We start from the raw sequence: 12880 nt of genomic DNA, 5'->3' as shown, positions 1-12880 counted from the left end.
GTGACGGAACTACACAGTACGAAGAGAGATATTTTGTAATTTTATTTTGCGCTACAGAATGTATCAACTAGTCCCTTCCGCCACTGGATGGATGGACGGCATCGCTCCACTCCCCCATCGCCATAACAACACAGACGAAGTAAGACATATCTCCTTTCTCTCTCTTTTCACAGTGAGACAAGATACATCACACAGACTTTAATCATACTCGTAATAAACAAAGCAATCCCCGATCTCTCTGTTAATTTTAATTTTAATTTTTAATTACACAGACATACATATAGTCAACACTTATTTGTATATGACAGGTAAGACACTTACATAACAGGAAAATCTATGTAAACAATCAATCAAATATCGATTGTCCAGTTCAAAAGTGCGACAACTAAAAAATTTCGAAATGTATTAATAATGAACTGGAAAATTGTGATATACTCGTCCTGAATACTGACTCATTTATAATTGTCGTGGTTATGAACCAGAACTCTGTTCTTTCTAAGTAATTTATTTGAAACTTTCAATTGAAGATATCTCAAAACTTGTTTTTTTGAGTTGTCACACTTTTGAACTAGACGATCGACATATTAATTAAACACAATAGTGGAACATGGAAATCGCCAAAGATGAAGAATGAAACTGGCATTATCATTATATTGAAGAAGGGGTAGGAGGACTATACTTTATGTCGATGTAGATTTTGTTACTCTGACAGTGAAAATTTAGAAGAGAAAAAACGATTATTGACAAAAAATACTCAAATCTAGATGTGTTATTTTTATTAAGTTCAAAGGGGGAGGTTTAAAACTCTGTAACCCTTCCCTTGCGTACGCCTCTGCATCTAGTAATCTTTAGATACCCACCGGACAATCAATTTGACTCTACGCAAACACACGGTAGGCTATATAAACAGTACATGTACAGTATTTCCTAACGAAGAGGAGTTTTAGGAACTTCTCTATAGCTCATACAGTAATTCTGAGGAAATATTTGTTCGTCTTCTGATCTAATATAAAGAATAATAATCATTCGAAAAATAGAGACGAATCGTTTGTAACTGTTGCCGTCCTAAACTCGAAGCATTAATTTTTTATAAATTTATAAACATTTCTGAAATGGACTAAATAGCCTAAGTTCAAAGTGTAGGCCTATACCACAACACTGTGTTGTTTTCTTTCCCCATTCCCCGCAATTTTGCGTGGTAGACTGCGCGTTGTGTAGTTCCGTTTAAATTGCACATTATATTCCAAGAATTCCAAGGCTGGTTCAGTGAAACTAGTGAATCGAGTGCGTAACGAATGTGATGCGTAACAAGGAAATGAAACTGAGAAACTCCGTTACAAGCAGAGAAATATGTGGGCAAATCAAATTCATTTCCAATATTTATTTTAAAACATTTAAATTACTGAGGCTATCCTCGTTTATACAATCATAATTTATTAGCTCTAACTTTTCACGGGCTCTCACTTTACACTTACTTACAAATGACTTTTAAAGAACCCGGAGGTTCATTGCCGCCCTCACACAAGCCCGTCATCGGTCCCTATTCTGAGGAACATTTATCCAGTCTTTACCGTCATATCCCACCTCCCTCAAATCCATTTTAATATTATCTTCCCATCTACGTCTCGACCTCCCTAAAGGTCTTTTTCCCTCAGGCTTCCCAACTAACACTCTATATGCATTTCTTGATTCGCCCATACGTGCTACACACCCCGCTCATCTCAAACGTCTGGATTTAATATTCCTAATTATGTCACGTGAAAAATACAATTCGTGCAGTTCTGCGTTGTGTAACTTTCTCCATTCTCCTGTAACTTCATCCCTCTTAGCCCCAAATATTTTCCTAAAAACCTTACTCTCAAACACCCTTAATCTCTGTTCCTTTCTCAAAGTGCGAGTCCAAGTTTCACAACCATACAGAACAACCGATAATATAACTGTTTTATAAATTCTAACTTTCAGATATTTTGACAGCAGACTAGATGATAAAAGCTTCTCAACCGAATAATAATAAGGCATTTCCCATATTTATTCTGCGTTTAATTTCCTCCAGAGTGTCATTTATATTTGTTACTGTTACTCCAAAATATTTGAATTTTTCCATCTCTTCGAAGGATAAATCTCCAATTTTTATATTTCCATTTCTCACTTTACACACAGGTTTCAATAGACCAATGTGAAGATCAGTGAACTACATTTATTATACATTACACTTACAATGTATGTATACGTCACATTATAAACAAAAGAAAACATTAAATTGGTTTGCACACATATCGTCGGATTACGTTGTACGTATTTAAAACAGTGCTATATCCTGCAGTATATACCCTAAATGTGGCGTTACTGTCCGAACATTTAAGGACTTTCTAAACAGTAGGCGTATATGGAATCACACCTGTTGCTGCAGTCTTGGTGGCTCACAGCCAAAGGGAAAAACCGTCATCCAAGTCCGGTTCAATACCCGGCTCTTCCGAACATATTATTATTAGGCCTAGTGGAAGACGAAATCATGATTATGAGGGCTTTTCTCGAGGTTATCCAGTTTTCTTCTTCATTCTACCAATCCACCTACTCTTCACAATCTCTTCTCTTACTATACATTATTATGATGTACCGAAGTGCATATGATATTTCCGTGCAGAAATTCTGCGTCATCATGTGATGAAGGATGAGTGGAACGGAGAAAGATTATCTCCGCCACAGGGACTTGAACCCGGGTTTTCAGCTCTACGTGCTGATGCTCTATGCACTAAGCCAAACCGGAAAAATAATCACTTAGTGATTTAAGACGGCGCTTATTCAGTCGGATCCCGACCACTCGTAACGACAGCACCTCTGCACATGTGTGGACATTGTGCCACAATCATACATATATGACGCAGTGCATGAGGGTAGGCCACTAGAGGGAACCCAAGAGGTGGAACTTAAACTGAGAGGATTCGATCCGACATCGGGATGGGAATCCGGTGTGGCTTAGTGGATAGAGCATCAGCACGTAGAGCTGAAAACCCGGGTTCAAGTCCCGGTGCCGGAGAGAATTTTACTCCGTTCCATTCATCCTTCATCTTCTCTTACTGTCATCTTAGATGAAAAACAGTAGGCCTACCTTTCTTTGTGTGTTATTTGGTGCTGCCTCGATCGCCTGCAATGACACGCGTGTCGCGTGTTCAAGGTCTCTACTGATACTGTATTCGACAGTTTAAGCGTTTATACTAGTACATTAGATAGAATGGAAAGTTTGTTTCCTCTAAAACTGATCAGTTATCACGCGTTCTATTCTTCCAGTAAAGATTATGTAATCATTATGCTAATCCGGATAACAAAAACATAACATTACTTTCTTTAAATAAAATGTCAAATTAGAGTTACATGCTTACATACGTTTAAACTTGTAAGAGTCAATATAAAAAGAGCAGAATACGACCATTGCAAGAATATTTCCCCATACCCTCTAGTTCAGGCATGGGGAATAGGAGAGGAACCCGCTTTTTGTCTTATTAACCCACACCACTTTCCAACAACAGAGATACGCTTTACTTCCTTCTTTGAACTTGTTTGTGCACAAGACGGCACCAGTGGCGGAACGCGATCGGATTATAACCATTTCGATCTATTATTATTCAAATTAATAAGATACAATAAAACTACACATAAATATAATATATTTCATTAAATGTAACCAAACTAATGCTCTTTTATTACAGAATATGAGAATAATATTATTTGATTACGAAACATAAAAATAATACTCATTATTACGGTTTTTACGACTATCTGCATGACATTATCTAGACATCCTGCTTCAGCACATAATGCCTCTCTATGTATTATGGAACTAATTCATCTGTTGATTCATTAATGGATTTTAGAAAACGTCGTAATATAGCTTACTTACTGGTTTTTAAGGAACGCGGAGGTTCATTGCCGCCCTCACATAAGCCTGCCATTGGTCCCTATCCTGAGCAAGATTAATCCAGTCTCTACCATCATATCCAACCTCCCTCAAATCCATTTTAATATATCTTCCCATCAACGTCTCGACCTCCCCAAAGGCCTCCCAACTAACACTCTATATGCATTTCTGGATTCGCCCATACGTGCTACATGCCCTGCCCATCTCAAACGTCTGGATTTAATGTTCCTAATTATGTCTGGTGAAGCTACGAAGATATTATACAGGGACATCATTTTATTTTTACTTCAATTTTTATTGTACCTGAGTTTTTTAATGTACTTCACTCCCACCCCTTCTACTAAGGAAGTTCCAACTCCACACAGAACCAAGACTGCAGATAGTAAGCAGTACTGAGTTACTGAGTATAATACGTTCCAGAAATATGTTCGCGTTTTCCAGTGACGAAAGAGCTTTCAATATTGAATCATATTTTCGCACAGGTACTGTCCGTTTGCCTACGTCGCATCCCGATTTCCCCCACCTGCTTCTGCTCGCCCCTCTGTAATAGCTGGGCTGTCTTAGCTCTTTTCTGAAAACATTAATTTCTCTTAGGAATTGGAAGTTCACGTAATATTATACAGCTGTTTAATTTAACTTAAATAAAAGGGCCTCGTTAAGTAATTAACTGTCACGTGATTTCCTCCCTTTCTACAATCCTGCGGCATAACCACTTGGACGGACAGTAGGTAGCATGTCTGAGTAATTTTATATTTTCGGATCGGGCAGAAGTGAAGATTGAATTTACAGTACGTAGAGTAGGTACAGAATTATTTCAACATGAGTTACTAGTACGAAGGACGAAACTGGCAATTGGAATTAGATGCAATAGTCTATAGTGCATTAATAGGCACAAAAGAACTGAAGCCTGTGTCGAAATGAACGGCCACCATTTTCAAAATTGTGTTTAAATATTCATATTATGATTATTTTTCAATTTAACTTCTTTCTCTATATTGTACGCTAATGTGCTGTAGACAGTATAATATACACTGCATAATGAATACGTTCGCATGGATAACTCACTTCGTGAGTAAAAACACTTATTCTTAATACAGCACTGTTCTTTGATTAAAGAAAAACCTAATGAAAATTATCAAACTCAAAATCGCGATATTTCCTAGTTTACGTTAATGGATGAACTACTTTTCTTCCTTCCTATACCTAGTAGAGTGATTTGTGTTTTACGCCAGTATCATCGAACTCCAGTCTTGGAGGGGGGAGCAAGCGGTGTTTCCGGTTCTCTAAAGGTATAGACAGGTTAATATTAAAAATGTTAGTAAAAATAAAATGATGTCCCTGTATTTCCCTATCATTGCTGAGGCGCCATCTGTGGCTATAAATATCATTTTTTCCCAGGATAATATTTTGTCATAACTTCAGAGACAGCTCCGAAAATATAATTTCCCCTTCTATTGCCTCTCAAAAGGTACAAAATTAAGAAAATCTCCTAATATGTTGAGTTCAGAATCCGCACTTTGTAGAAAAATGGCTAATTGCTCAATGTCTTTTGTATCTTTTCGTCGATAGCTAAAGTGTACCATATCACCTTTCTCAATTTTACTTTTTGCTGATCTTCAACGTCCTTAGCCACTTCCGTAATTCTGTTTGATAGTTCGCCGAGAGAGTCTTATTGATTTAAACACTTCAGATTTTTTCCGGACAAAGATCTCGGAGACAATCATCAAACATTCTCTAATAAATTCTCCTTCCGAGAAACATTTCAAATTTTCGGCTCTGTGCTTCGAGATAAGATAATTGATTCAAATTAAGTTTGTTCCTAAACAAACTGAAGCGGGCTCATGTCTAGTTTCCTTCAACACTTATAACTTTCTGAGACGGTTTGAGCCTATGCAGAAGGAATATAAAAAATATACTTTAAAATATGCATAATTCGGACTAACTTAAAATCACAAACATTTTGTAAAAAAAGTACACATATATAATTAGATATACCACAATGTGAAAAATGAAATGAAATAACAATTGAAATGCACCTGAAAAACATTGTTCACTGTAATCCTATGCGTGAACAGTGTTAAAATGTTGTCGCACATCAAACAGGGCACAATATAGCTCTTTTTTTAGTAGGTTATTTTACGACGCTTTATCAACATCTTACGTTATTTAGCGTCTGAATGAGGTGAAGGTGATAATGCCGGTGAAATGAGACCGGGGTCCAGCACCGAAATTAACCCAGCATTTGCTCATATTGGGTTGAGGAAAAAAATCAGGTAACTTGCCCCGACCGGGAATCGAACCCGGGCCACCTGGTTTCGCGGCCAGCCGCGGTAATCGTTACTCCACAGGTGTGGACTAATAATACAGCTCTTTCGAGCAGAGCAAACATTATCATTATGAGCGACACAAAAGTAGGCCTACCTTATTTTCCATTCGAGTTTGAAAACATATTACTTTGCTCTATCACAAGACATGACTCCACCACTGATGCCCACTCAAATGTTACGAAAGATATACTGGTGGTTCCCTAGTGAAGGTAGGTAAGCCGTGGTCACTGGTGGAAGGGGTTAATACATGGACAGATGGGAGGGAACTCAGTGAGGCACTTTACCCCATGACTGCTCTAGTTGTAGTGGTGGTACTACCACAGTAACTATGTTGCCCTTACTTTTCGAATGCCCTAGTATCAACTAAGAAAGTATGAGCATGTAAACCGAATGCCAGATGAGCTTATTCCATATAGAAAGCTCAACTGTACATAGATGGCAGGAGAAATGTTGGAAGACCACGTAAGGGATGGCGTGACCAACTCTGAATCAAGGGACGGAACAGAGCTAATGACCTAATCTTTGCAGATATTGATGATGATGATGATTTTATTTATTTTATTGGGTTATTTTACGACGTTTTATCAACATCTAGGTTATTTAGCGTCTGAATGAAATGAAGGTGTTAATGCCGGTGAAATGAGTCCGGGGACCAGTACCGAAAGTTACCCAGCATTTGCTCTTATTGGGTTGAGGGAAAACCCCGGAAAAAACCTCAACCAGGTAACTTGCCTCGACCGGGATTCGAACCCAGGCCACCTGGTTTCGCGGCCAGACGCGCTGACCGTTATTCCACAGGTGTGGACATGATGATGATGATGATGATGATGATGATGATGATAGAAACGGAAGAATTTTGTTTTTTTTATCTCGAGTCCATGACGAAGTAGGAGCCTTAATATGGATTTTTTATACCTGACACACTAATTAAACACACGCGATGAGATTCCCAAGCGTGACATTTAGAATTAACTTATAATCACATAATTATGCTAATGAATCAGTAAATTCATTTTATTCTGAAAAATTACATTTAAAAAATTCAAACGCGTCAATATTAAATTTATCGTGGCTATGAACTGCGGACACATACTCGCGCCCCCTGCACAACTAAAATTGTTCAAAGTGTTCACGATATACAGTATCTTTGCATTCATTGTTTCCATCCACCATGAAAACAATATTTTGTGCTTATCGAGATCTGAGCTCGAATCTCCGGCAAAGATGGACTAGCTGTAAATACGAAGTTTAAACTAGTAATCAATTTTTTTTTTTATCTTTTGAAGTATAAGATGTAAGTTTGATAAAAGCGTTCCTGTGTACAGGCATTTTTACGTTGTTGTTTTGAGAGTATACATTTACTCGACAAGAATTTTGCTTTTGATATGAAAGAATATGCAGGCAAGGATACTTACTGTAATAACAGCTTTAAAATATCAAAGACGGACTGAATGTATGGATGATTTCAACATCAAAATAAGCTCTCTCGTTATGAACGTTATATGGCAGAAAATAAAATTGTCATTGATAAGTATGCACAACACATTACTTTTAAAAATCAGAGCGGCATTTTATTTTACTTACACTGGATATATTGAACTAAACTATGAAATTCCTCCGTTCATGGGGGGATTGTGCCTGCCTTTCGTACTGAGATTCGTGAACATATCGCATTGGCAGTGCGAATTTGTCGAATTAATACTTTTGATGTAGGATGACCAGATTCACATCGATAAAAATGAGGACACAAACCTTCAAAAAGGAAGATATTGTTCGAAAAAAGGGAACAGAAAATATACATTTAGATTTAGGCTTAGGTCTATATTATATTATAAATTACGTCAATATCTATTTTATTAAGAGATATTTACACTACAGATTTAGGCTTATATCATACGTAAAAGTATGTTAATATCTCTTTTATTACAAAATAATTATGATAAAACTTAATAATAATGATTTTACAGTTAACTATATATGAAAGTCAAGGGAACTATAATTATTAAAGAAGACAGAAAATATCTATTTAGATTTAGCAAACAGAGTTATGATATAATCGTTGGCATTATTCTGACGATGGTGCTGTCACCTACAGGCAAATTACTTGAAAAAGGCATCAAATCAGATAACTCCAAAACATCAGGCATACAAGTTACCAAAAAGGAGGACATTTTTTGAATTTCTAAAATCCGCCCGGACCTCGGACAAAGACCTAAAAACGACATGTCCGGACAAAAGGGGACGTCTGGTCACCCTATTTTGTTGAATATTGAGAACTTCAGTGAATAACAGTAAATGGTAACAGGAAAAAATTTTTGTTAATACCACCTTTGTCAAATTGGGCAGAAAAAGTAAACAGAATTCTGAAAGCTGAAAATTATATTATGTGTAATATTAGATACGTATACTTAATAAAGGAGCAAATTGCCGCGTATAAAAGACCAGACAATACTTATCCTCACATTCAGCATGTAGAAACAAGGGGTCACAATGCAGCATAAAAAAGTGATTGAAATAATAAAACTAAAAGTGTACGTAATATTTTTTATGCTATCCTAGCATTATAAACAGGTAGTTACTACAGCCAATATCGTGCGTAATCGACTTATTATGGCACGCGTGCCAATAACAGCAATGACATATTCGCTATGACGTAATACCGGAACGCTTGATGCTCTGGTCCACACCTGTGGAGTAACGGTCAGCGCGTCTGGCCGCGAAACCAGGTGGCCCGGGTTCGAACCCCGGTTGGGGCAAGTTATCTGGTTGAGGTTTTTTCCGGGGTTTTCCCTCAACCCAATACGAGCAAATGCTGGGTAATTTTCGGTGCTGGACCCCGGACTCATTTCACCGACATTATGACCTTCATTTCATTCAGACGCTAAATAACCTAGATGTTGATACAGCGTCGTAAAATAACCAAATAATAAAAAAAATAATAATTGATGCACTGTACTCTACAATCAAGTTTCGTAACAACGCATCTTCGGCTGACATACAAATACACACACGAATTCAGGTCTGAATAGCAGCATTTCGTCTCTTAGTCACTGCATTTAGATTGCCAGATTTCTTAATGGCAGGAAATAACGATAAGAGTTAATCTTTTAATTTAATTTGCAAGAAAACCGTCCATTTTATTTCTTATCAACTTCTGTAATAATAAGAGTAAAAATTAGAATCGTACGTATAGTACTTACAGAGTAAACAGTATTAACATTTAGGGGATTTTTTTTTCCTGAGAAAAGTATCAATTTGGGACTAATATGATAATAGATCTTTTAATTTTAGTAGGTTATTTTACGACGCTTTATCAACAGCTTAGGTTATTTAGGGTGCTATTCATAGACATTTCGCAGCACGCGCTACGAGCTTACTAAGCTAGCCCCGGCTATCCACTGGTTACTTGTACAGAATTCAAATCATATCATATCGCTAACACTGGTTTATGAATACGAAAAACGCTGATCATCCACCGGAAGCCCGCGTAAAAAAGTGTATGAATACGGCCCTTAGCGTCTGAATGAGATGACGGTGATAATGCCGGTGAAATGAGTCCGGGGTCCAACACCGAAAGTTACCCAGCACTTGCTCATATTGGGTTGAGGAAAAACCCCGGAATAAAACCTCAACCAGGTAACTTGCCCCGACCGGGAATCGAACTCGGGCCACCTGGTTTCGCGGCTAGGTGCGCTAACCGTTACTCCACAGGTGTGGACTATTAGATATTTTATTGTAATCTAACCAAGGAATAAACTATTAAAGTCCTCACAGTTATATTACTTCCACTCTGTATAAATATGTGTTGCTAGTAATAGTTATTTTTACTAACGGCAGCTGTAATTGAGGCAGGTGGTTTTCATTTATTTAAAATTTGGCACAAGTTTCTCGGACGAAGAAAAACCTCGATTTCAATTGTTGTAGCTACATGATACAATTTTTAAAATAAAATTTATTTGGCATACATAATACGTGTTCGAAAGAGATCAATACACGGCAGTAGGTTTAAAGTACAGGGACATCATTTTATTTTTACTTCAATTTTTATTGTACCTGAGTTTTTTAATGTACTTCACTCCCACCCCTTCTACTAATGAAGTTCAACCGTCCTCCACACAGATCCAAGACCGCATATACAGTCATAGTAGCCTTACGATCATAGTAAACAGTACGTTCCAAAAATATGTTCGCGTTGTCCAGTGACGAAAGAGCTTTCAATATTTAATCATTTTCGCACAGGTACTGTCGTCCGTTTGCCTACGTCGCATCCCGGTTTCCACCACCTGCTTCTATTCGCCTCTCTGTAAAGGCTAGTGGCTGGGCTGTCTCAGCTCTTTTCTGAGAACATTAATTTCTGTTAGGAATTGGACGTCTACGTAATATTATACCCATACAGCTGTTTAAAATAACTTAAATAAAAGGGCCTCGTTAAGTAATTAACTGTCACGTGATTTCCCCCCTTTCTACGACCCTGGACATAACCACTTGGACGGACAGTAGATAGCATTTCTGAGTAATTTGATCTTTTCGGATCGGGCAGAAGTGAAGATTGAATTTACAGTACGTAAAGTACTCTTTTATAGAGTAGGTACAGAATTATTTCAACATAAGTTACTCGTACGAAGGACGAAACTGGTAATTGGAATTAGGTACAATAGTCTATAGTGCGATAATATGCACATTAGAACTGAAGCCTGTATCGAAATGAACGGTTACCATTTTCAAAAATGTGTTTAAATATTCATATTATGATTATTTTTCCATTTAACTTCATTCTCTATAGTGTACGCTAATGTGCTGTAGACAGTATAATATACACTGTATAATGAATACGTCCACATGGGCAGCTCAGTTCGTGAGTAAAAACACTCATTGTTAATACTGTACTGTATTTTGATTAAACAAAAACCTAATGAAAATTATCAAACTCAAAAGCGTGATATTTTCTAGTTTACGTAAATGGATGAACTACTTTTCTTCCCTCCTATACCTAGTAAAGTGATTTGTTTGTATATTACGCCAGTATCATCGAAGTCCAGTCGTGGAAGGGGGTAGAAAACGCGTTTCCGGTTGATCCAAAAGTATAGCCAGGTTAATGTTAAAAATGTTAGTAAAAATAAAATGATGTCCCTGTACAACACAATACGCCGGTTCAGATTGAAACAAGTGGCCACACTGCCTACCTGTGACTGCGCCCGTTGCCAGCACCATGAGCACGAGGCCCGCCGCCCTCAAGAGTCCGCCTGTGAGCGCCTGCATGCTGTTGCTGCTGGGTTAGCCGCTGACTGCCAACAATCTGAGTTATGCCCGCCACGGCAGCACTTAAATAAAGACACCCTCGAAACTCCGCGCGTCGCCCACCCCGCATGCGTTGCGAGATAGCGGACGGGGAGGTGCGTGGGGTGCAACACAATGCTTTCGAATAGATAGGGGGAGGTTTTCTTATGGTGGGGGAATTCTATGAAAACGTGTGACCATTTATCATAATCATAGTTTATGTTCTATAATCCCTCTTATTGCTCCCCCCCTCCCCCACCACCCTGCTCTTCGAGATTGGAGCTCACGTATATTTCATTACGGGAATACTTTCCTTTGTCTCGCGATTTCATTTATCTCATTTTCTTCTTTAATTTAATATCCTTGCAGAGTTACGGTGTTTGGTGTCGTGTCATTGTTGACGCACACGGGCATTATAAGTTGAGCGAGTCTCCCATACAAGCGCACGGCTCCTGGTTCATCTCCCATGTTTTAGTAGGTTTTTTTTAGTAGGTTATTTTACGACGCTTTATCAACAGCTTAGGTTATTTAGCGTCTGAATGAGATGAAGGTGATAATGCCGGTGAAATGAGCCCGGGGTCTAGCACCGAAAGTTACCCAGCATTTGCTCATATTGGGTTGAGGGAAAACCCCGGTAAAAACCTCAACCAGGTAACTTGTCCCGACCGGGAATCGAACCCGGACCACCTGGTTTCGCGGCTAGACGCGCTAACCGTTACTCCACAGGTGTGGACTCTCCCATCTCACTGACTGACGAGTCTCACTTTGTGAATTAGACATTGACACCAACTGTAAGCATCTAAGGCACGGGTCGTCAGCACAGAGCACGCTGGGACTAGTCTCTCTTACCCGCGGAAAACGCAGTGCACTATAGTGCTCTCGTAGCTGCTAGCGGGTATGCTCTCTATCTCTCCCTGCTGCACGACGGTGCACACGGGACGGCACCGCGTACACTTTGCACATTTCAGCGAGTGCTGACGACCACCGATCTAAGGCTACTTGGCCATGATACTTTCCCATACACCGCGAACTACAATAATAGCTATTTATGTATCAAATACTAGGTACGCAAAATAAGGCTCTAGTGGACGAATTCTGTGCTTTTGGACAAAGCACAAACCGACTTCAAAATACGGGATGAGTCCTCTGGAGGTTTTGCGTACGTGGTGCATACAGTAGTATTTAATAAAAGCTCTCTAAATTATATGAAATAAAATAAAGTAAAAGTAAATACAGTCACATCATTTTATTTTTACTAACATTTCTAGTATTAACCTGGCTATATCTTTGGTTGACAACCGGAAACATCATTTGCTTCCCCCTTCCACGACTGGAGTTCGATGATACTGGCGTAAAATAC

General features: G+C 38.5%; 1 protein-coding gene across 4 annotated transcripts in view; it reads right to left on the bottom strand.

Moving 5' to 3' along the window:
- LOC138712404 (uncharacterized) overlaps positions 1 to 11587 on the bottom strand; it is a 188654-nt gene extending 177067 nt beyond the window's left edge. For all 4 annotated transcript variants that reach the window (XM_069844170.1, XM_069844172.1, XM_069844173.1 and 1 more), the window contains exon 1: positions 11427 to 11587. In XM_069844170.1, the coding sequence (XP_069700271.1) occupies positions 11427 to 11502 (76 nt within the window). In that variant the 5' untranslated portion in view covers positions 11503 to 11587. The remainder of the gene's footprint in view (positions 1 to 11426) is intronic.
- Positions 11588 to 12880: the final 1293 nt, after the last annotated feature.

This window comes from Periplaneta americana, chromosome 13, assembly GCF_040183065.1.
Source record: "Periplaneta americana isolate PAMFEO1 chromosome 13, P.americana_PAMFEO1_priV1, whole genome shotgun sequence".
NCBI lineage: Eukaryota > Metazoa > Arthropoda > Insecta > Blattodea > Blattidae > Periplaneta > Periplaneta americana.
Note: the sequence above shows the minus strand (reverse complement) of the source record. Positions and strands in the feature narration are given on the sequence as shown.